Source organism: Budorcas taxicolor, chromosome 5 (genome assembly GCF_023091745.1).
Source record: "Budorcas taxicolor isolate Tak-1 chromosome 5, Takin1.1, whole genome shotgun sequence".
NCBI classification, from domain to species: domain Eukaryota; kingdom Metazoa; phylum Chordata; class Mammalia; order Artiodactyla; family Bovidae; genus Budorcas; species Budorcas taxicolor.
Window position 1 is genome coordinate 127,097,681 of NC_068914.1, and position 25,793 is coordinate 127,123,473.

Genomic DNA, 25,793 nt, shown 5'->3' on the forward strand with positions numbered 1-25,793 from the left:
TAATGTATATATGTAGAGTCGGACACGACTGAAGTGACTTAGCAGCAGCAGCAGCAGCAGCATATATATATATATATTTCAAATTTTCCAGGAGTTATATAGATTACTTACATATTGTGAATGAAGATAAAATAAATGTTTGAACATGTGAAAGGAGGCCTAGGCATTTTCTTAAAGTGTCTTTTTAATGTTTTTACTTATTTGACTGTGCTGGGTCCTAGTTGCAGCACGTGGGATTTTCAGTCTGCATTGAGGCATGCAGGATCTTTAGCTGCAGCATGCAAACTCTTAGTTGTGACATGCAATCTCTGGTTCCCTGACCAGGGATCAAACCTAGGCTCCCTGCATTGGAAGCACTGGCGTCTTAACCACTAGACCATCAGGGAAGCCTCTGACGTGCCTTTTAGGGTGCCTCTTATCTGCAATCAAACGAGACAAATGAAACAAAGCATTTCATTAGGACTGAAGGAGAGAGAGGCCCTACCATATTTCTGTTACACTGGATGAAATAAAAATTATTTGTATAGATTTGTACTATTGATTATATCATATGAAATAGCATTAGTGGTTTCTTAAAATAATTATAGCAGTTTTGACACTATAGAGTGCCTATAAAGACATAAAAGCTTTTTATTTCTTTTACAAATGAGCTTATTTACAAAAAAGAAATAGACTTTCAGACAGAGAAAATAAATTTATGGTTATCAAAGGGGATAGCAAGGGTTGGGGGGAAAGACAAATGAGGAATTGGGGATTAAGAGCTGCACAGTACTATATATAAAATAGATTTTTTTGAAAAAAGATAGATTTTTTTTTAAAAAGCACAGGTCAAAATAACTCAGTATCTTGTAATAACCTATAATGGAAAAAACTCTTAAAAGAATATACATTTATATGTATACACATAATTGAATCACTTTCCTGTACACTTGAAAGTAACACAACATTGTAAATTAACTCTATGGCAATTTAAAAATAGAAAGACTAGAGAAGAAAAAAAATTGAAGCGTTTTAATAAATAAATTGAAAAGAAATCATTCACGTTAGTGTCTCACCTTGGGAAGCTATCCATAATTTGAGATTTAAAGACTGACATTCAGTTGATTTTTAAAAGGTATGTACTGAGCATCTGCTATGTACCAGATACTGTTCTAAGCCTTGAAAATACAGCGATGAACAAAACAGAGGTAAACCCATTTCCTCTGAGAGCATGTGCTTACATTCTCTGGGGGGAGATAGCTAATAGATCAGTGATAAAATATGGTATGTCATAGTGCGTGCTATGGAGAAAAACAAAGCAGAAAGTGGGGTTAGATGTGTTGGGAGAGGTGAATAAGGTGGTCCCTGAAAGCATAGTCATTGATAAGATAGTATTTGAAAGGAGTCCCGAAGTAGCTGAGGGAGCAAGCCATGTAGGAATCCAGAGGAGGAGAATCTAGGCGAAGGGAGCCACACCTGCCAAAACCCTGAGACGGGAACACGCTTCTCAGGCTGAAGGAACAGCCAGGAGCCCAGTGTGGCTGGACTTGGGGACGGTGGCAGAGAGGAGTCCATAGAGGGAGCAGGGCCACGTTCCGTCATCCTTCACGGCCACAGTGAGGACTGGGCTCTGACTCCAGGTGAGACGACAGCCATCAGAGGATTTGGGACAGAAAAGAGGCATGATCTGATCGAAAGGACTCTGGCCTTGGAGTAAGGTGATATCTAGAAGACAAAGGTGGAGCCAGGAGACAGTTATGAGGCTATTGTAGAAGTCCAGGCGAGAGGAGATGGAGACTGGGACCAGGGTGATGTGGAGGTGTGAGAGGTAGGAGATAGAGATTAGACGATAGACACTCCTGCGACCTGGTCCTGACTGATCACTGCTCCCTGCTCTGTCAGTCAGCTCCATTTCAAGTATCTCACTCTGACCAGCGCTTCCTACCTCGCACCAAACTCCCAACACATTTTAAAAACCACATTACTTTCAATTTTTCACCATTGAGGATAATGTTTGTTGTGAGTTTGTCATATATAGCTTCTATTATGTTGAGGTATTTTCCTTCTATTCCTGCTTTCTGGAGAGTTTTTATCATAAATGGATGTTGAATTTTGTCAAAAAAAATTGAAAGCATTTCCCCTAAACTCAGGAACAAGACAAAGGTGCCCACTTTCATCACTACTATTCAACATAGTTCTGGAAGTTTTGGCCACAGCAATCAGAGCAGAAAAAGAAATAAAAGGAATCCAAATTGGAAAAGAAGAAGTAAAACTCTCACTGTTTGCAGATGACATGATCCTCTACATACAAAACCCTAAAGACTCCACCAGAAAATCACTAGAGCTAATCAATGAATATAGTAAAGTTGCAGGATATAAAATCAACACACAGAAATCCCTTGCATTCCTATACACTAATAATGAGAAAATAGACAGAGAAATTAAGGAAACAATTCCATTCACCATTGCAACGAAAAGAATAAAATACTTAGGAATATATCTACCTAGAGAGACAAGAGACCTATATATAGAAAACTATAAAACACTGGTGAAAGAAATCAAAGAGGACACTAATAGATGGAGAAATATACCATGTTCATGGATCGGAAGAATCAATATAGTGAAAATGAGTACACTACGCCAAAGCAATCTATAGATTCAATGCAATCCCTATCAAGCTACCAACGGTATTTTTCACAGAACTAGAACAAATAATCTCACAATTTGTATGGAAATACAAAAAAAACCCTCAAATAGCCAAAGCAATCTTGAGAAAGAAGAATGGAACTGGAGGAATCAACCTGCCTGACTTCAGGCTCTACTACAAAGCCACAGTCATCAAGACAGTATGGTACTGGCACAAAGACAGAAATATAGACCAATGGAACAAAAGCGAAAGCCCAGAGATAAATCCACACACCTATGGACACCTTATCTTTGACAAAGGAGGCAAGAATATACAATGGAGTAAAGACAATCTCTTTAACAAGTGGTGCTGGGAAAACTGGTCAACCACTTGTAAAAGAATGAAACTAGATCACTTTCTAACACCATAGGCAAAAATAAACTCAAAATGGATTAAAGATCTAAACGTAAGACCAGAAACTATAAAACTCCTAGAGGAGAACCTAGGCAAAACACTCTCCGACATACATCACAGCAGGATCCTCTTTGACCCACCTCCCAGAATATTGGAAATAAAAGCAAAAATAAACAAATGGGACCTAGTTAAAATTAAAAGCTTCTGCACAACAAAGGAAAATATAAGAAGGTGAAAAGACAGCCTTCAGAATGGGAGAAAATAATAGCAAATGAAGCAACTGACAAACAACTATTCTCAAAAACATACAAGCAACTCCTGCAGCTCAACTCTAGAAAAATAAATGACCCAATCAAAAAATGGGCCAAAGAACTAAACAGACATTTCTCCAAAGAAGACATACAGATGGCTAACAAACACATGAAAAGATCTCAACATCACTCATTATCAGAGAAATGCAAATCAAAACCACAATGAGGTACCATTTCATGCCAGTCAGAATGGCTGCGATCCAAAAGTCTACAAGCAATAAATGCTGGAGAGGGTGTGGAGAAAAGGGAACCCTCTTACACTGTTGGTGGGAATGCGAACTAGTACAGCCACTATGGAGAACAGTGTGGACATTCCTTAAAATACTGAAAATAGAACTGCCATACAACCCAGCAATCCCACTGCTGAGCATACACACCAAGGAAACCAGAATTGAAAGAGACATGTGTACCCCAATGTTCATCGCAGCACTGTTTATAATAGCCAGGACATGGAAGCAACCTAGATGTCCATCAGCAGATGAATGGATAAGAAAGCTGTGGTACATATACACAATGGAGTATTACTCAGCCATTAAAAGAATACATTTGAATCAGTTCTAATGAGGTGGATGAAACTGGAGCCTATTATACAGAGTGAAGTAAGCCAGAAAGGAAAACACCAATACAGCATACTAACGCATATATATGGAATTTAGAAAGATGGTAACGATAACCCTGCACGTGAGACAGCAAAAGAGACACAGATGTAAAGAACAGTCTTTTGGACTTCGTGGGAGAGGGCGAAGGTGGGATGATTTAGGAGAATGACATTGAAACATGTATAATATCATATGCGAAATGAATCACCAGTCCAGTTTCAATGCATGATCCCGGATGCTCGGGGCTGGTGCACTGGGATGACCCAGAGGGATGGTATGAGGAGGGAGGTGGGAGGGGGGGTTCAGGATAGGGAACACATGTACACCCATGGTGGATTCATGTTGATGTGTGGCAAAACCAATAAATATTGTAAAGTAATTAGCCTCCAATTAAAATAAATAAATTTATATTAAAATAAAAAAAATAAATAAAAACCACATTAGAAGCTACAATTTGTTGATCCTGTCACTTTTTCATCATTCCTCGTGGCTTCATTTCCTTCCTTATTCAGCTGAGATTCCATGGTCCCATATACATTCCTTGCACAGACTCTTAAATTCCACCTCTCTCTCTCTCTTTTTTTTTTTTTTTGCATGTTATTAACCCAGCAAAACCACAGTCTCATTAATGGCAACTCTCATTGTAATTCCTTTTCTCTAGCTACCACCCTATTTCTTGGCTCCCCTAACAGCTGCAGTCTTCAAGATCTGCCTACACTGGTCGTTTGTACTTCCTCTCCTCTCATTCTCATTTAAACTCGCTACGACTAGACATTGGTGTCCACTACTGCCTGAACTGCCACTGTGAAGGTTACCACGACTTCCAAGTTGGTAACCCCAGTGACCACTTCCCCGCCCTCATCTGATGTGACACAGATGATCATGCCCTCCGTTTTGAAGTTCTCTCTTCCTTTGGCTGCCGGGAGACCCGATTTCACTGGCTCCGTTCCTACTTCACTGGCCCAACTTTCCCAGCCTCCTTTGCTGGGGCCTCTCATCTTTCTAACCTCTATCAGAGTTCCTTAGGTCTCCTTTCTCTGGCTAAGCTTACGGCAGCTGATCTCTTCAAGGGTCATGGTTTTAAATATCACCCATATATTGATGATGCCTACCATATAGCTCCATCCCCAGCCCCTGCCTAGAATTCCTGACAAACAGCAAAGAGCCTGCTCACTCTTTCCTTCTGAATGATATCTGAAGCTTTCTGTGTCCAAACCCAAAGTCCAGATACTGACCCCCTAAGTTATGCTCCTCCTGCATTTTTCCTTAGTAAAGGGCATTTCTAGACTTTCACTTGCTCAGGTCAATAATTCTGCAGTCCATCCTTAACTCTTCTCTTTCTCGCATGCCTCAGATTCAATTGATAAACAAATCATGCCAGTTCATGCCTTCAAGAACTGGCCATTTCCTAGAACATATGCTAATATGCCTAAATGATTACCACAATTTTATCCTTTGAAATTCATTTAGAGTTTAGAAACACCTGCAAGTCACAACAAGTTTTATGACTATGGTTTGTAATAAAATCTGTATAATTCACATTTCAGTCAAAAATTAAATATAAATATAAAATAGGAATGGCTTTCTTGAGTGATGTATAAATATCCCTGAAAGCCAATTCTAAAATAATAGTTTAATAAAATGAGGAGCATCAATGTAATGAATATATAACTTACCAAATTATCACTAACAAGGATGATATTTATTTAGTTTCATAGATTCAGGATTGTTGTTTAAAATTTATTACTATTCTTCATACCCATAATTTATAATAACATTTAATGAATAATACAAACACTTATCTATTGCTCTTTCATGTTGATGAGAGTATTGATTCTGGAACCACGCTGCCTGAGTTCAATACTGGAGCTATCATTAGCTCGAGAGCTATGTTCTCATAGACAAGTTCCTTAAATATTCTGTGCCTCGGTTTTCCTGTCTGTAAAATGGGGTAATAGTGCTTACCCCAGGATTTCTTACTAGGTTCACATGCATTCATGTACCTAAATGTTTAGGATAGTGTCTGGCACAGAGTAAGAGATAGGAATGGTGCTAGGAATAAAATAGTTATATGTCAGAGTTTTTGTTACCAGAAGCCCTCAGGGAACTTAGGGCTTAATAGAAAATCTGAAAGGTTAAAGACATTATGAGGTTTTTAGAGATTGTTCAAGACAACCATAAAAGAGCTATTTGAAGGCAATATGTATTAGTTATCTACAAAGTGAGAGAACAGGCTAACAAATGCCATTGACATTCAAATGAGAGAAAAACATTAGTTCTATTGACAACCATTTAAGATAATTTATAATGAAATTTTTGTGTTTTAAATCTTTGGTTTCAATTTTAATAAAACTGAGCTCTGTACTCATAAAACAGCAATTTTGACATCTGACTATGCAGAAGCATAGGATTTTAGTACAAACTGCTAATTGTAGAGCTTTGATTAGAAGCTACAGGAAATATAGATACCTATTTATGTGCATTAAGAAGCTGCCATTTATATTGGTACCACTAGCCATTGAACTATCACAGTATTCATCAAGTTATTTTATGTGTACATGTAGTCTAAATTTATTATGCTCCTAAGTCACTTCAGTCGTGTCCGACTCTGTGCGACCCCATAGATGGCAGCCCACCAGGCTCCACCGTCCCTGGGTTTCTCCAGGCAAGAACACTGGAGTGGGTTGCCATTTCCTTCTCCAATACATGAAAGTGAAACGTGAAAGTGAAGTCGCTCAGTCGTGTCCGACTCTTAGCGACCCCATGGACTGCAGCCTACCAGGCTCCTCCTTCCACGGGATTTTCCCAGCAAGAGTACTGGAGTGGGGTGCCATTGCCTTCTCCAAAATTTATTATAAGGAATGTCAATTATATATCATTGTGGGCTTTTCTTCTTCTTGGCACGATTATACATTTATTGAAGATGTATAGTTAATCAACAATAGTAACTGAATACCTACTCTGAGCAAGACATGGTCATCTGCTAAAAACATTCATGAATTCATGCATTGTCAGTCATGTCTGACTCCTTGCAACCCCATGGATTGTAGCCCACCAGGCTCCTCTGTCCATGGAATTTTCCAGGCAAGAACACTGGAGTGGGTTGCCATTCCTACTCCAGGAGATTTTCCCACCCAGGGATGAAACCTGTGTCTCCTGCATTCGCAGGTGGATTCTTTACCACTGTGCCACATCAGAAGCCCTTGCTAAGAACCTATATCACCAAATAAAAATGCAAGATTGCTATAGTGATGTCATTGTTTATGCCTTTCAGGTAGACATCCTCTCCTGAAATGGAATTAATTGCCATTAGTCCCAGAACTGTGAAGTTCTGTATTAAAGTAGATAAAGTGTTTTCAAAATCTGTCCTCAGTAAAGAGGGGAAAAAAGAACTAAAACATTTGTCTCACTTTTTCCCTTAGTTGGCCCGCCACAACAAACTTTTACAGCAGATGCTCAAACCAGGATCCGATCCAGATGATGGCGACGAAGCCTTGAAGTATTATGCCAACCATACCGCACAGATTGAGGTAATAACCATCAGTGGGCCCAACTGTGAAAAGATATGTTTGCTTTCTCTTTCAGACCATTTTTATAATTGTTTCCTAGAACAATGACGTAGAATTGAGTGATGTAAACTGTCAAAGTATCAACATATATACCAAAAGAGGAGATGTGAGGGGTGGCCTATAACAAATCAATCTGCACATCTTTCAAAATTGTCTTTCTTTTTTGACCTGAACTATATGTAAATTCTCTTTTGTAAATAATAAAGTTGTTTTTATTTTCTTTTGGTTCTGGAAGATATTTTAGAGACAGGATTATTATAATAGATTGTATCATTCAAGAAATTGTTTCTTTTAAAAAATAGTGGAAGGCTTATTAAAGAAGAGCTGTCTGTGTAAGAAGGTGTACAGAAGGGCAGGGGAAATGGAAGACACTAGTAAAGTTTTCATATTGATAGCATGGACTTGAAATGGCTTAACAGTTTCCATTTCAGTCTGCAGCAGTTGACCCTGCCCCCATAAATGAGCCCTTACTCAAGGGCTGGTGGCAGTTTTGGAGGTGTGGATCAACATGGCCTTAATCATTATGTGTTGTGAGAACCATCTGGCTGTCATTTACTAGCTATGGTATCATTTTGACACTGGTTGGCAAAGATGATCAGGCAGAAGTGAATAGAATAGTTGACGCCTGTCAAGGTAATTTACATTCATGCATTCATCCACTTCAGCAGATATTTTTTAGTTTTTAGAAGAGTGCACAATGGCATTACTGCTGTGAACTCTCAGGGTATGTTATCACTGTACCGTCTTGTTTACTGTTGCCAAACCTTTGCAATAATGATCATTATTACCTTGTGTTGCAAAGTGGATCCCTTGCTCACATTTATGAACATTAATAGCTTTGGTGGGAGACTTGACCTAGTGCAACCCATGAGCTGGGGTTTTTGCACCCACAGCAAAAACATTGCTCACTATCTTAAGTGCTTAGGGGCTGAGAAGCCAGATAAATTGATACAAATAGATCATCAAACCACCAAGTTTCTATTTAAGGTCCCAGAGGCCAAAGAACAAGGTTAGTAATTAGAAGAGAATATGAGGAATAGATGGAATAGCAGGTGGGCCAGAAGTAGGGGTTGAATTAATACCTCTCTGTAAGAACTGGGGACTGCGGTTGGAGTTAGACTTCTGTGGGGTCTCAGCGGTGAGGAGAGATTTAGCTGTGAATACATACATTCTATAAATGTTTACTGAGCCTTTACTCTCTACCAGTTACATATACATAGAGAATATCATTCTGTATAGTAATTGTATAAACAAAGGATATTTAGAGAAAATAGTATTTAACTGTGCCTGGGGTATTTCAGGGTAGATTTCACAAAGAAGGTTGTCATAAAATATATATTAAAGGATCGAGTAGAGGTTTCTTTCTACTAAAATTTGGGCATGGAATTCCAGGTAGAATTGAATGAAGGGAAAGAGAAAGAACATAGGAAAGGAAAAGATTCTTTTCAAAGATTATTCAAATTGCTATTTGGAGAAAGGACTGGAAAAGGGAATGAGGCAAGGAAAGCAAGTAGATGAGATAGGAAGATAGAAAAGAGAGAGATGGTGGAATTGAAGATGATAGATTGGAGGAAATAGAGACACTGTATGTTACATCACACACATATACATATACACAGGGCTTGATGCTTGATGTTGGATTCTGCATGTAAGGTGAGGGAAACACTGGGGAAAGGATGCCCCCTGGGCTTCTGGTTTGAATAAGTGGACAGAAATTGGTGTTATGCACAAGGATCCTAACTTTGGCAGTTAAAATGTTCTGGAAGGTCATTTGTTGATTCTTGGATAAATTGAATTTGAGGTGACTTGAGGAATGCATGAAGCTGGATATAGAAGTTAGGGGTTCAAAGGAATAATCTGGACTGATGATCTAAACTCTTCATGTTGACCAACCTCATGCTTATTCAAAGACCAGCTTATATCACCTCTGCATTCATTTATTTTATCCCACTATACTCCCACAGGCATTTTGATCATTCTGTTTTTTTAAGGTATCATGTTGGAATACTGTTAGGTTCTTCTGGGTCACTGGCCCCCTACTTGAGGCGGGGACTGCTCTTAATCACCCTTTTATTTCCAATACTGAACACTGTTCTTGAAGCATCAGTTCAGTTCAGTTCAGTCGCTCAGTCGTGTCCAACTCTTTGAGACCCCATGAATCGCAGCACACCAGGCCTCCCTGTCCATCACCATCTCCCGGAGTTTACCCAAACTCACGTCCATCGAGTCCGTGATGCCATCCAGCCGTCTCATCCTTGGTCGTCCCCTTCTCCTCCTGCCCCCAATCCCTCCCAGCATCAGAGTCTTTTCCAATGAGTCAACTCTTCGCATGAGGTGGCCAAAGTCCTGGAGCTTCAGCTTTAGCATCATTCCTTCCAAGGAAATCCCAGGGTTGATCTCCTTCAGAATGGACTGGTTGGATCTCCTTGCAGTCCAAGGGACTCTCAAGAGTCTCCTCAAGCACCACAGTTCAAAAGCATCAATTCTTCAGCGCTCAGCCTTCTTCGCAGTCAAAATCTTGAAGCATAGCCTCAGAATAATAAATATTGTTGCAAATAATAGTTTGTCTGTATATTATAGGCTTAAAGACCCTGGGAAATAGCAAGGACCTTACGGGTTACCTAGTCTGTTCACCAGTCCAAGGAGGAATTGCTTTGCAAAGATCCTGTTTTGGCTTTAAATTCTTCCTGTGACAGCCATCTCACTACTTCAGGAGGAAACATCTGATTTGGAATAGCTAATAACTAGAAAATTATTTTTTGATAACACACACAATCCAGCCCACTTTCATGTTTGCCTGCTGTTCAGACTGTTTGCTCCCCTGTCACCATGATAGCTTGGTTCAGACATTTGAGGTGCCATCGTGATTACAAAATTGCAAGCCTTTATAGATTGGGGTTCATGCTTTTTAACTTTGAATTTCCCAGGACTCCTCACCTAAGGCCTGAATAAGCATGTGTGGTATAAGTGCATTGAAAAAAGTATCCCTTTTTGGCTTTTTGCTGTTAACACATCCCCATCTCTTTCAGTATGCCCTCCAGTCTGTCAGTGTCCCTCGTGAAATGTAACAACCAGGATCAAACATAACATATCACAAAGGGGCTGAAAAGCTTGGCTTATAGTCATCAGGACATTATTTCTTAAATGCATCTGGAGAATTTTTTTTTTAATGTTTGGCACTGTTTGAACCAGTAAACCATTTTTTCCCATGTAGTTGCTTACCATACCAAATACTTCCAATTTTTATTTTGTATGATTGATTTTTTAACCTAGGTTCCAAGAATTTTTATCTACCACTACAGATTTCTTCTTTGTTTTATGATAGTATTCTAGTATGTGGTTTGTATGTGTAACATATCATTTAGGATAGTTTCAATTATAAGTAACAAAATACCAGGCTAATAGTTTTTAAACAATAAAAATATTTGATTTTCCCTCATAATGGGAAGTCTGGAGGCACCAGTAGTTCTATAATTGATTCAGTGATGCAGTGATGTCTTCAAACACTCAGACCTTTTCCATATTTTCAGCTAAGTCTTTCTTATTGTGTGGGTGCTGTCTCACCTCATGGTTGCAAAATGGCTGCCAGAATTTCAAGTAGCATTATCACCTTTTTTTCTAAGCAGGGAGAAAGAGGGTACTGATGAAAAAGAGCTGGTGTGTTGTATATTTGATCTTTTGTTTGTCTCATGTGGCTTCTGTCTTTTCTAGAAGGAAAATCTCCCTTGAGAGCACCTCTAGCCCCAGGATATTTCTCCTTATGCCTCATTTTCCAGAAATAGGCCAAGTGCTCATGACCATACCAGTCAGTAGCACAGGGAGATAGAATGACTCTTTTAGCTTAGACTAATTTCTGATTCATTCTTGAGGGCTAGGCAGAGCACATCAGTGTGAACCTTGACAGGCAGTCTGCATGAACCCTTGTGACATAGGGACTCTGTATGAAATCATTTAACCTGTTTTTCTGTCTAAAGCTAAACTGTGATCAGGGCTTCCCAGGTGGCCTAGTGCACCTGCCGGTGCAGGAGATGCAGGTCTGCTCCCTGGTCTAGGAAGATCCCCTAGAGAAGGAAATGGCAACCCACTCCTGAACTCTTGCTTGAGAACGCCGTGGACAGAGTCCAGGGGGTCACAAAGAGTCAGATATGACTCAGCAACTAAACAACAAACTGTTACCAATACCAAATTAGAGAAGTTCAAAACAACAAATACTCACATCTGAGTGTATGCTTGAATGAGTTACACATACAAATATGTTTGCCATTATCAGGAAAACATTTTAATGACATAAAACATTTTTCTCTGTAGAATGCAGGGCGCATTATGTTGTATATGTCATTTGTTCCCCAGTAGCCATTTTTAGGAAGAATAGGCTAAGAGCAGGATAAAAATATAACACGTGCTGTGCTTAAGGTTACATAGCCAGACACTTCCCAGTGAAGACCCTCTTAGTTGTCTGATGTACTTCATGAAGATAAAAATGGGTGGCAAGCGTTTAATGTTAATTGAGAAAGATTTTGGTTTTTGTTATTTACAGTATATTATAATACTGATTATAGATTAGCCTGATTAATTTCTCTCATTTAAAGAGAATAATATACAGGACTATTTCAGATATTTCAAGTTGGCATATTTTTTCATAGCTGAATTCATAAAGTATCGTTATTGAAGTCATGCTAAAAGCAGAAAGTCGTCTAAGATCCTCCAAAGCTTAAAACAAATGCAAATTAATGTTTTTCAGATTGTTCGGCATGACAGGACAATGGAACAAATAGTATTTCCTGTTCCCAATATATGTGAATACCTCACGCGAGAATCCAAGTGTCGCGTATTCAACACCACAGAGAGGGATGAACAGGGAAGTAAAGTGAATGACTTTTTCCAGCAAACTGAAGATCTCTACAATGAGATGAAGTGGCAGAAGAAAATCAGGAGTAAGTTCAATGAACCAAAATGATCTGAGCATAATGAAAATGTTTTGAGCATAATGATAGATACACCAGTACTTTGGGATACATGACAGGGTTCGTTTCAATTGGCTCTTAAATTCTTGCCGTCTGATGTTACTGAAATCACTTATAAGCTTAAGCATGTAAGCTCTGTCTATAGTTGGAGCCAAGACACCTGTGGCTTAAGAAACATAGAAGGTTCTGACTAATTAGATCATCTTTTAGTGCTGATCCTATAGTTTTACAAATATTATGACATCCAAGATTGCAGCTGTGGGTTTCAGCTGTGGAGCAGCTGCAGGTTTGAAGTCCATGAATAGGCCTTGATCGGCCTTAACAATCAGTGAATGGAGTGGAGAGATCCTGGCATAGGCATGCCTGTCCTCTTGTATCTGTGATCTTATGATCAGGTAGACTGTTGAGTGTTTTTTCTGAAACTCATTCCTTTTTTCAACGTATCTGAATCTTGCCAAGTCGAAGTAAAAATTGTGTGACACTTGTATTCAAAGCAGGCAAGCTTATAATGTAACACTTAAAAGTTACCATCTTATAGTTCCCCTTACTTATTTCTTAGGTTTAAGTCTATTTGGAAATATGTAACAACCAAAATGAGAAAACAATCTGAAAAAGAATAGATACGTGTATATGGATAACTGAATCACTTTGCTGTACACCTGAAATCAACACAACTTTGTTAATTAACTACACTCCAATACGTTTTAAAAAGTTTTTAAATAAGACCACAAAAGGATTGAAAAATTTTCAATTCTAAAATAAACTTTACTTTCCCAGATGAGAAATATCATGAGTTTTTAATAAAAATCATTGGGATAAAACTTTTGATTAGGGCTTTTCTGACTATTGGAGAGATTTTCCAGACAACAGGCATATGTTCTCAATACTTCTGTTCAACAGTGTTGCATCATTTTAGTTTCCTGGGAACGTCAGTGATTATGGTTTATGAATTTGGTTGAGCTTGAGACATAACATCCTTGAATAAAGATTGTAGCATGCATTGTCAGACTTTCTTAGCAGGATATTTGAAAAAAATAAAGAAATTACTCTCCCATAGACTTTCCCATGAAGAACCTTATGGAATTCAGAGAAACTTAGGTATTCAGAGTACATAACAGAAACTCAATTTGAAAATCATTCATTTTATTCCTGACAAAAAGTAAATTGGATAATGAGCTAGTGCTTGTGGGGTCTGTGTTTTTGAGATAAATATTTTGTCATTTGTCAAAAAAAAAAACCTTGAAATAATTTCCAGTGTTTTTGAGATAAATATTTTGTCATTTGTCAAAAAAAAACCCTTAAAATAATTTCCAGTGTACAGTTTACTTTTAAAATTTGGAAGTAGCTTATGATGAGGTTTTAGACAGAATCTAATTCATTTGATGAATTTGTTGTTACAAATGTATGTATCAACATCTTCTAATTTTGTCTTAATATTCTGCTTTTTAAAATGAGGACTCCTAATTCAGGAATGATGAAAATGCAAATGCTTACAATTTATGACACATTAGTCAACTAAATGCCGTAGCTAATCATAGCCTACTCCGGTGTTGGAATGCTCTATTCCAAGAGAAAGAAAACAAGATGTACTGAAGGGAAGTGTAGTTTATAAGTAAGCAGCAGATTTGAGATTGGAATTCTTAGAACATACTTTGAAAAGCTTAAAATTTCTATTTGAAAATTTAGATGGCTTTTCCCCTCAACTGACTCTTAATATTTTAAATCTAATGTTAAACTATTAAGAGTTAGACAGTGGACAAGACCTGAATATGTTGCGTGACAAACTTGTATGCATGACGTGTCTGTTCAGTTTTTTAGGAGAGGTGAAAGAAACTGAATTTTGGCTTATGTAAATTTTATTCAGTAGATGCATCTATCAATTCATTTCTGGTGACAGATACAGAATCCCACTTCTGAAAATATTCAGCAAAACCTCTCCCACTTATTGGTAGTTTTTGTTGTATCTTTCACTTTTGCTGTTGCAAACCCAACAACTTCTTGGGAAGCATAAAGGTTTAAAACTTAGGTAATATTATAAATCACTAGTTCCCAGTAAGCAGTGCTATGCCATGCTATTAAGTTTCAGAGTTTCAGGTAACTGGGACTGTGATTTGAAACTCTCACCAGAGATACATCTGTGCAAAGGGTGAGGGTTTTATTTTACTTTAAGACAGGGGAGTGAGACCAATTAATTGATATTAAGACCAATTAATTGATATTACTAAATTACACAGCAGTGTATACCATTCCATTAAAAGGGGCCCCAGGTGACTGCTAAACTGCCTTCCCCCAACCTGCTCTAGGGATATATTAAAGAGAATTAACCCAGAGTCATCTTTTCTGACCAGAATTAGCAGTTGCAGAATTACTCACCCTTCTACAATAGCTTAGGTGTAAACTGGCTAAAGAAAAGAAGGAATCAAATGGAAAACTCCTTTATGGTATTGATGATAAATATTCTAAAATAAGTTGCATTAAATGTTTGTTTATATATGCTTTTATAGTAGTTTTCAAAAATGCATTTAGGAAGATGTTATTTCAGTAGGGCTCTGGTATTGAAATCAAAATTCATTTTCTTTTCTGTCCCACCATGCCTCTTTCTCACCAGGTAATCCTGCCCTGTTCTGGTTCTCAAGGCATATTTCTCTTTGGGGGAGCATCTCCTTCAACCTGGCTGTGTTCATCAACTTAGCTGTGGCCCTCTTCTACCCATTTGGGGACGATGGAGATGAAGGTAAGTGCTTGTCTGTCTTTAAATGATAAGTATGTTAGAGTCTAAAAACAATACTTTTGATGCATGCCTTAACTATTTAGATCTCCCCAGTTACAACAATTTCATTCTTGTTAAATAGCTTGTCTTTATTCACTGGAAACAGAATGATCGTAAGTAGAATAGGCAGAAAATGATGGTCAATATAAATATTTTTCAAGAAATTCATATACAGAAGAGCTATATTGATAAATAAGGCAAGAAAAATATTTCTACCTTACTTTGTGAGCAAAAGCATTTTATGTATCATCTAAATCTTATAAATACATGGGAAAGTGAGAGATGTATGCCAAAATGTTGATTGTGATTATCTTAAGCAGTAGAATCTCTATTTTACTCTCTTTTCTTTGCTTTTGGTATTGTCTAAGGATTCTACAATAAGCATGCAGATAATTTGAAAAATAATTTTAAATGTACAGCATAAGGCAGATTATAATAATAGAGCACAAAGGATATTGACCATGAAGCTAATATTATCAAACTGCTGATACATGAGGTTTTGCAAAAGCAAAGACAAGAAAAATGATCCCATGTTAAGTGAAACAGGAAATAGTAGGAGAGATACACTAAAGGCTGTGGAAATTAAGTTTTCTTTAAACCTGGCAAAAGAACGTGGGAGAATATGTCACAATCTGTATCCTGGTTGGGATACAATCAGGTAGATAACTTTGGAATGGGTATTGAAAGAATGGCTCAGAGGACAGGATGAGAGATACCAGCAAATAATAACCACAAGATGCTTTTGTATCTCATCCGTTTATAGGATTATGTGAGAATTTAATGAGATGTTGTAGGTAAAGCATTAAAAATAGCAACTAGTAATCATATGATACCCAAAAAATAAAACTTGAATTTGCCACTCATCTTCAGCTATTTACATAGCACTTATATTTTATCTGGGCTTCCCTGGTGGCTCAGACAGTAAAGAATCTGCCTGTAATGCAGGAAACACAGGTTCAGTTGTGTTTGGGAGATCCCCTGGAGAAGGAAATGGCAACCCTACTCCAGTATTCTTGCCTGGAGAATTTCATGGACAGAGGAGCCTGGTGGCCTGTAGTCCGTGGGGTCACAAAGAGTCAGACACGACTGAGCAATTAACACTACTACTACTAATCATTTGATAAAGCTTAGCTGTTGTTGTTACAAGGTGAATATTAGCACTACAAAGGGAAGCTCAGTGGAAATGAGGGTACGACGAAAAGAGCAAGAGCTATTTAAACCTATTTTAGATCTGAGTAGGAAGGGGCGTGAGCAGGAAGGGAAATGGGAGTGCAGAAGTAATTTGCTATTTCTAAGGTCTGTTGCAGATGGCAGATAGCAAAGTTCTAGCCTTTGGGTATAATCTGAGTAGTTATAGAAAGGTTTGTTTTTTTTAGAAGGTACGCCAGTGCTAATAAAAGGATATTTGACAAGGGAGTAGATGTGTGAGTTAAATAGCAATGAAAACATAGCAAATATTTGGCCATCCATTGTGGGGAAGTTACAAATACAGCAGGAAGTGGAAACAGCGCTCTTCACTGTGTTTAGTCTCATTTAGTGATGATAGCCCTCTTGGCACAAAAGAACATAACTTTCGTAAGGAGAGCAGTCCAGCCTGAAGTGATAAATTAGTATCATCTGCACACGGAATGCTAACTAGATTGTAGCATCCCGGTAAGTAGAGCATAAAGTCTTAGATATAGAAGCAGTTCTGGAAATCATCTAATATCAAATCATCATTGACACATAAAGAGATGGAAGCCCAGAGAATGGCAGATCTAAGACTAGACGGTTAAAGCATTTGTTTGTGCTCTCAGACTTTCCTGCAGGATGATTAGGTTAGAAGCGTGTCAATAACAGGTGCCCCTTTATACAGGGGCATCATCGTCCCTAAGTTCTATGCCATGATATACCTTACAAGACCACCAGAGCCAAAGTATATAGCCTGTGCTGCCACCTATTATACGTTAAATATAATGGTGACAGGCACGGGTACCCCTCTGAACATCTACTCTTTACTCGTTGAGGAGAAAGTAAAGCGTCTGATACATTTTTTTCATATTTGCCTGACTAATAACAGTTGTAATAGTATTGCTAATGATGATAATAGCAGCTGTTATTGTTTACTGTTTAGATTGGATCAGGCAAAGGGCTAAGCATGTTGCATACATAATTCCATGTAATCTTCCTGACAATTCTATAAAGTAAGTACTTCATCCTTCTGGATGAAGAACTTGAGGCTTTGGAAGATTTGACCAGTAATTCGGAAATCTGGAAATACATATTTTTTAACAAGTTTCCCAAGGTGTTACTAATACAACTGGTCCTTGAACAAGAGCTTGAAACCACATATATGGTAAAACAGGGAATGAGGCTCCAGCCTCAGAAAGAAGTAAGACCAGGCAGGAAGACAAGGTGTATCCTCATCAGGTGCAGGTGTGCACTTTACTCTTCGGATAGGACTGCATAGAGGTGAACAGCAATGATCAAGGTGGAGGCTCACTCTTAAGTATCTGGGTGTGGGTATGGCACTAAGGGGGAAAGGAAAGCATGAGCTGCCATTTTGGCAGTATGGAACCCCAAGGTTATATTTGGGTAATCTGATTACAGTTCTAGATGAGTTATTTAATTATAGCTCCATGAATAAGGTTGCAGTTTTGATCAGGACTAGCTGAGCCTCTAACCTTCAGTTACATGCTATACATAGCTGAGAAGGCTGAAAAAGCAAAGTTAAGACTGATTACTGTACTTGGCCATCAGAACTGGCTGGAGAAGGTGGTGGGCATGCAAGTTTCTAACACTGGATTTTGTCAAGCGTAGACTGGATGACACCTTGACTGGGACACTTTGAGATGATTTAAAGATGAATTAGTTGATCATTAAGATTCCTTCCAAAAAGTGCTACAAAAAATGATGGGAATGTGTCAGAGAGCACAGGATTCAACTTGAAAGGTCTCCCAGTGGCCAAGCCTGTGGAAATTTTGAGATAAAAATAGTTACAGTAATACATAATAACCCACAGAATAAAATAAGAATCCGGGAATCCATACTGGTAGAGGAGAAAGCTCTTCCTTACAATAGTATTCCTGTTAATCAGTGTAGAAAGAGTAATAGAAATAGAATGTTGCTGTTTGGCAAATACCATATAATAGTAATAATCATCAGTGGATGCTAAAATTAACAGAGAAGTGTTAGATCAGAAAGTATAATGAGAAACAGGATATTGATGTAGTCAAAGTATTTCCCCATAATATACTTTATTATGAAAGAGAGTGACTTTAAAGTGCAGAAATCACTTTAATTATGTGATCAATGTTAATGTCACCAGCGAAGAGACACAGCAACATCAGGTGCCTCTTGACATGATGTGCTGACAAGGATATGGCATCTTTTGACAAAAATGCATAAAGTGAGGAAATTTCAGACAAATGCAGAATGAGAAATATTCTACAAAATAATTGGCCAGTACTCTTGAAGCTTGTGAAGTCCAAGGAGTGCTGAGGAATTAAAAGAGACTAAGAGACATGACAGCTAAATGTGATGTGTGATCCTGGTTCAGAAAAGAAGACGTTATTTGTGCAGTTCATGAACTTTGATTAAAGGTCTGTAGATTAAAGTGATTGTTGTTCAGTCACTAAGTGTCCAGCTCTTTGCGACTCCATGGACTGCAGCACGCCAGGCTCCTTTGTCCTCCACTATCTCCTGGAGTTTATTCAAATTCATGTCTATAGAGTCAGTAATGGTATCTAACCATCCCGTCCTCTGCTGTCCCCTTCTCTTGTTGTTTTCAATCTTTTCCAACATCAGAGTCTTTTCCATGAGTCAGCTCTTCACATCAAGTAGCCAAAGTATTGGAGCTTCAGCTTCAGCATCAGTCCTTCCAATGAATATTCAGGGTTGATTTCCTTTGGATTGACAGATTTGATTCTCCTTGCAGTCCAGGGACTCTCAACAGTCTTCTCCAGCACCACAATTTGAAAGCATCAGTTCTGTGGTGCTCAGCCTTCTTTATGGTCCGACTCTATTAATGTATTAGTTTCTGGACATTGATCATTGTTGTGTGATTATGTAAGGTGTCGATATTTGGGGAAGCCAAGTAAAGAGTCAATGAGAATTTTGTATTATATTTGCAACTGTAACATTAGTCAGAAAGAGTTCTACAATTAAAAGTTAGAAAAAATAAGTAAATATGAGGATTCCATCCAGCTCTGAGGTTCCTAGATTCTGGGCAGAAGTTGATCACAAAATCACCTGGTGAATCTTGACCCAGAAAAAAAGACCTGTGGTCCAAACGGGCCACCTTTTCCAACCCCGGATCCTAATACAAGCTGCTCCGGAGTCACTTTGGCTAACGTGTCAGGTGAGGACGGAGAGGCTGGCAGCAGGGGGAATGGGCTGTGTATGCTGTCTCCAAGGGTATTTTCTAGCCTGAACATACAGTGAGCTTGTGGAAATCACTTGTGTCCAGATATCTGGTTCATGCTTACGTTATAATATTAACTGAGAGAACAGAGTCTGCCTTCAACCAGGGTAGTAGCATACGATAATAAAAGGGAGATACTTAATGGAAGGTGATTCTCAGAGTACCAGCTTGTCAGACGTCCACCCTCCCAATGCCTACTGCAAATAATCTCTTTCCATAGTCAGGCTTTGCAGAGCTTTCTTTGAATTTCTTCAAGAATCCAGGGCCTGTTGGTGTGCTGTAGATTTTGGTGTGGGTTTCCTTGTTTGGTTGATTAATGTATATGCTTAACATATGCTTCTCTAAAAATGAAACTTGTGCCAAAGTTAGGTAATGAGGTCATGCTGGTTGTGGCTGAAGCCACAGCTATTGATGCTAGGGAATCTCCAAGATGTCCACTCAGAAGTTGAGCATTGCCATGCCAACGATCCCTGCCCAGTTTGGCGAAGGCAGAGGGGTTAGCAGAGAATTGTGCCTTCTTATATCCATTTAGCTGGAGAAGGCAATGGCAACTCACTCCAGTACTCTTGCCTGGCAAATCCCATGGACAGAGGAGCCTGGTAGGCTGCAGTCCATGGGGGCGCTAGGAGTCGGACATGACTTAGCGACTTCACTTTCACTTTTCATTTTCATGCCTTGGAGAAGGAAATGGCAACCCACTCCTGTGTTCTTGCCTGGAGAATGCCAGGGACAGGAAGCCTTGTGGGCTGCCGTCTGTGGGGTTACACAGAGTCGGACACGACTGAAGAGACTTAGCAGCAGCATATCCATTTAGCATGTGATTTTTTAAAAATACTGTGTTCAAATTTGGGATGTCATTCTTTTTCCCTCAAGTGCTTTGTGTTAAAGGAAATAAATCTTCAAGGTGATTTTAATTCATTCACCTTAATAGCAACCACTGATAGAGTGTGGCTGGATGCCAGACACTGTGCTCGACCCTAGAGATACAAACACTGGGAAAACTGACCTTGTCCTCAAGGAGCTTATAGTCTAGTTAAAGGATGAAGAAAGGAGTGAGACACAATAGTAAAGAACACCCATAGATTTATCTAATTTGCGTTAGCGAGATTGAGAAGGGGGGAATAGGAAGTCCTTACAAGTCTCTGCTGGAGGCCGAGGAGTGGAGAGAGGGGAGTAAGATGCAGCATGTTTTATAAGTTAGCAGTACCCGACCATTTGGCTTCCCTGGTGCCTCATGGGTAAGGAATCTTCCTGTAATTCAGGAGAAATAGCTTGATTCCTAAGTTGGGAAGATTCCCTGGAGGAAGGCATGGCAACCTACCCCAGTATTCCTGCCTGGAGAATCCCATGGACAGAGGAACCTAGTGGGCTACAGACCTTGGGGTTGCAAAGAGTTGGACATGACTGAAGCAACTTAGCATGCACACACAACCTTTTTAGCACCAGGGACCAGTTTCATAGAAGACACTTTTTCCCTAGACCATGGCATGTGAGCTATGGAGAGTGGCTGTAAACACAGATGAAGCTTCACTTGCTCAGTACTGGTTTGGGGCCCAGGGGTTGGGAACCCCTGCTATAAGTAAACTTAAAAAAATAAAATAAATAAATAAAACAAGTCAGTGTGAAGTACATAGGAGAGTAGAATTGAAGTCTCCAGTGTTTCTATTTGAATTTTCTTTTATTACGGACAAGTGCTATACTCTAATATTTTAAAATGTATAGAGTGAATTCTTAAATTTTTTTCTATTATAAAAGAATGCATGATCATTATAGAAAATTAATACAGGTATCAAGAAGACAGTCCCCTCTTTCCACCGTTAATGGCTAAAAAACGGCTTTGACAGTCTACTGTCTTCTAAAGTTTGTCAGAGGATTTCAGTTTATTTTTCTAGTTGAAGATCAAATCTTCAGCTAAAAACCAATATGATCATTCTTACAAAATATAATTACAAATTGTTGTCAATTGACAATAGTATAAATAGCCATTTAAGTAACTTTTAAATTTATTTACTCTTCACAAATACATATTTAACATTAAACTATGTGCAGGGTACTAAGCTAGACACTGTTTGAGTTCTCTCTACAAAGGGATCAAATGTCCAGTTTTAAGTTCATGGTTATAATTTCTCATTGGATCAAGAGGAAATATCAGTAAGCCAGATACTGTCTGAGAAAGGGTGGTCAGGTTGTGGTTAGCTTATCAGGCATTAGTGACAATGTACAGTGTGACTAGCAGTGCCAAAGTTGAGACTTTTAAAATAAGAATGTCACACCAAGACATTGCTTATGAATTATACTGAAGAATCTAGTGATTGGATGAGAGTTAAGTGTGCAAAGATGTTGGCAGTTTTACTAAACCTAAGAGTGAAGCTCCACAACTTGGGAAATTTATAACTAGAGATGGACTTACTCAAAACGAGCTCACAGGTTATGTTTCTATTTATAATCAACAAATAATTGGTGCTTCCCCGGTGGCACTAGTGGTAAAGAACCTGCCTGCCAACGCAGGAGATGGAAGAGACTTGGGTTCGATCCCTGGGTCAGGAAGATCCCCCAGAGGAAGGAATAGCTACCCACTTCAGTATTCTTGTCTGGAGAATTCCATGGACAGAGGAGCCTGGTGGGTCCATGGGGTTGCAAAGAGTTGGACACCACTAAGCAACTAACACTTTTACTTTCACACACACATATATATAAATACACTTGTGTGTTTTAACAGTGAAAGTTTAGGTGTGTTTCCTTAAAGAATGGATATTTTACATTCTGAATCTATAACTTAAAAACACTTTTTAAGCTTTATTTTTGGCTGGGCTGGGCCCCCATTGCTGCTCGCAGGCTTTATCCAGTTGTGGCGAGCAGGGGCTGCTCTTCATTGCAGTGAGAGAGCTTCTCATTGTGGTGGCTTCTGTTGTTGCAGAGCACACAGGTTGCAAAGAGGCCTTCAGTAGGTGCAGCACTTGGACTCCCAGACTCTAGAGCACAGACTCAACAGCTGTGGCCCAAGGGCTTAGTAGCTCAGAGGCACGTGGGATCTTCCTGGATCAGGACTTGAACCCATGTCTCCTGCATTGGCAGGCAGATTCTTTACCCCTAAGCCACCATAAGAACTTGATAATAATTTAACAGGACAAGATATGAGTTCAGTGCCTGATTCCTGACTTACCTGAACTAGTAAGAAAATCTTACTAGTGGAAAACTAGTGGAAAATCCCTGTTTTGTCGTCTCCCCTCTGACTTCAACAGCCTGAATACACGTTTGAGGTCTAATCAGCCCAAGAGTGTTCCCCCTTAATTTACTTCTGCAAATATAGCATCACTTGACCTTCAGAGGGGGATTCCTTGAATACACATGTCAGTGCAAATATCAATAAATTGTCCTTTATAAAAAAAGAAATGTATTTATAAACCCCTTCTGGGGCCATTTCTAAAGAAACTGTTGTTGCAATGGAGTTTAGTTTTGAAACATTTGGAGCTTTTGTTTTCTGATGAAGTAAATAGCCAAACATTATTTTTAGAAGTTGAGAAACACACACATATACCTATGTATTCAAACACATAAACGCACTTGTGTGTTTTAACAGTTAAAGCTTAGGTCTCTTTCATTAAAAAGTAGAGTGTGCATTCTGAATTCTTTAATATAATATAAAACCTTAATTATAATAAAACAGGACAAGGTATGCATTCAGTGCCGGGTTCCATTTGGTTTAGCTGAATAGTTGATGGTCATTAGTCATTCATTTTGAATTAAGATTCATTAAATGAGAAACCCCTATCCAAAGCATCTAGCATGACTCCCATTGGAAAGAAAGACACACAAGTTTCAGAACTAATGTAAGGAGCATTGACGAGTGAGTATTTAAGCAGCCTGGGATTCATCACAAGCTTTCTGGAAATGTAGGTGGTGCTAGTGGTAAAGAATCCAGCTGCCAACTCAGGAGACTTAAGAGATGGTGGTTTGATCCCTAGGTCCAGAAGATCCCCTGGAGGAGGAAATGGCAATCTGCTCCAGTATTCTTGCCTGGAAAATCCCATGAACAGAGGAGCTGGGGATGAGGGGGCTACATTCTATAAGATCATGAAGAGTCAGACACCACTGAGTGTCCGAGTACAAGAAATAACGAATAATATATACAAAGACATCTCTAAATATACAGTGTGTTCAGTTCAGTCACTCAGTTGTGTCCAATTCTTTGCAACCCATGGACTGCAGCACGCCAGGCTTCCCTGTCCATCACCAACTCCCGGAGCCTACTCAAACTCATGCCCATCGCGTTGGTGATGCTATCCAACCATCTCATCCTCTGTTGTCCCCTTCTCTTCCCTCCTTCAATCCTTCCCAGCATCAGGGTCTTTTCCAATGAGTCAGTTCTTCACATCAGGTAGCCAAAGTATTGGAGCTTCAGCTTCAGCATCCGTCCTTCCAGTGAATATTCAGGACTGATTTCCTTTAGGATGGACTGGTTGAATCTCCTTGTAGTCCAAAGGACTCTGAAGAGTGTTCTTCAAAACCACAGTTCAAAAGCATCAATTCTTCAGTGCTCAGCTTTCTTTATAGTCCAACTCTCACACCCATACATGACTACTGGAAAACCATAGCTTTGACTAGACGGACCTTTGTTGCAGAAGTAATGTCTCTTCTCTTTAATATGCTGTCTAGGTTGGTCATAGCTTTTCTTCCAAGGAGCAGGATCTTTTAATTTCATGGCTGCAGTCACCATCTACAGTGATTGTGGAGCCCAAAAATAGTCTGTCACTGTTTCCACTGTTTCCCCATCTATTTGCCATGAAGTGATGGGACCGGATGCCATGATCTTACTTTTCTGAATGTAGAGTGGGTTACTTTGAAATTCAGTATCTTACAACTTGTCTTGCTCTGTTATATGAAATCAGTTCAGTTCTGTCTCTCAGTCATGTCTGACTCTTTGTGACTCTGTGGACTGAAGCACACCAAGCTTCCCTATCCATCACCAACTCTTGGAGCTTGCTCAAACTCGTGTCCATTGAGTTGGTGATGCCATCCAACCATCTTATCCTCTGTTGTCCCCTTCTCCTCCTGCCTTCAATCTTTCCCAGCATCAGGGTCTTTTCCAATGAGTCAGTTCTTCACATCAGGTGGCCAAAGTATTGGAGTTTCATATATATAAAATAGAGTGGCAAATGATTTAACATTTTCCAGTTTTGTTCTTAGTAAAAATAAACTCCTTCCACATTTTACAGGTACTCTTTCACCGTTGTTCTCAATTCTACTTTGGATAGCAGTGGCAATCTGCACATCTATGCTGTTTTTCTTCTCCAAGCCTGTGGGTATTCGGCCATTTCTTGTGTCAATAATGCTGAGATCAATATATACAATAGGTCTTGGGCCTACGTTAATACTTCTTGGTGCAGCAAATGTAAGTACTTTATTTAGTTTTGTACTGTTTTAGATTAATTAAAAGTGTACTAAATATAAAAATGTAGCTTTATGCTTTAAATCTGTAAATAAATTCTAATTTATTGTAAATCCAAATTAAATTGAGTTTAATGTGTACCTTCTTCATTGACTTTTTTAGAGAAAGAAAAAATGACAAGTGAAAATTTTATATATTTAGGATGGTAGCATCTGGGCCATGACCCAATTCTGCACTCAATTTAACCCAATCCAATTTTAATGCCTTTGGCATCCTATATGGGCAGCTATTGACAAAAATGACTCTGAGCCACTGTTAACATTCTAAAGTAACTTCTAAATCATCCAAGAAAGATTAAATTATATTCAATAGAATTTTAGAAGTGAGTATCTTTTATAAAATGACCAAAGGAAAAGGATTGCTATAACAGAAAATATGAAATTGGGCTTTTTAAAATGTGAACAACACCTATTAACTTGTGAAAGGCATAGATGAGATTAAGGTTTTTTTCACTGAATTTTAAAATATTAGAACAAGGGAGCACATTTCACAACCTTAACTAGGTAAGTTTAAGATAAGTAAGCCAGACTACTATTGCAGATAGCAGTAATTTTGCCCAAGTGATAAAATTTTAAAGGGACTAAACAACTTTCCGTATGGTACAGATGAAAAGGGATATTAAGAAACAATAAATCACCAAGTTGATGAAAGAACAAGTTGCATGTAGGCAAATAAATCTTGCTAATATGTCCACTGCATACCTAAGTACT

At 38.7% G+C, this 25,793-nt stretch overlaps 1 protein-coding gene and 1 non-coding gene across 2 annotated transcripts in view; one reads left to right on the forward strand and one right to left on the reverse strand.

Annotated features, from left to right (window-relative positions):
- The window catches only part of ITPR2 (inositol 1,4,5-trisphosphate receptor type 2), a 592,637-nt gene that overhangs the window by 455,243 nt on the left and 111,601 nt on the right, over positions 1-25,793 (forward strand). The window contains exons 46-49 of the mRNA XM_052640930.1: positions 7,352-7,459; positions 12,240-12,432; positions 15,071-15,196; positions 24,851-25,026. Coding sequence (XP_052496890.1) covers positions 7,352-7,459; positions 12,240-12,432; positions 15,071-15,196; positions 24,851-25,026 — 603 coding nt within the window. The remainder of the gene's footprint in view (positions 1-7,351; positions 7,460-12,239; positions 12,433-15,070; positions 15,197-24,850; positions 25,027-25,793) is intronic.
- On the reverse strand, positions 313-386 carry TRNAW-CCA (transfer RNA tryptophan (anticodon CCA)). The gene has a single exon. It is a non-coding gene; the product is annotated as a tRNA-Trp (tRNA).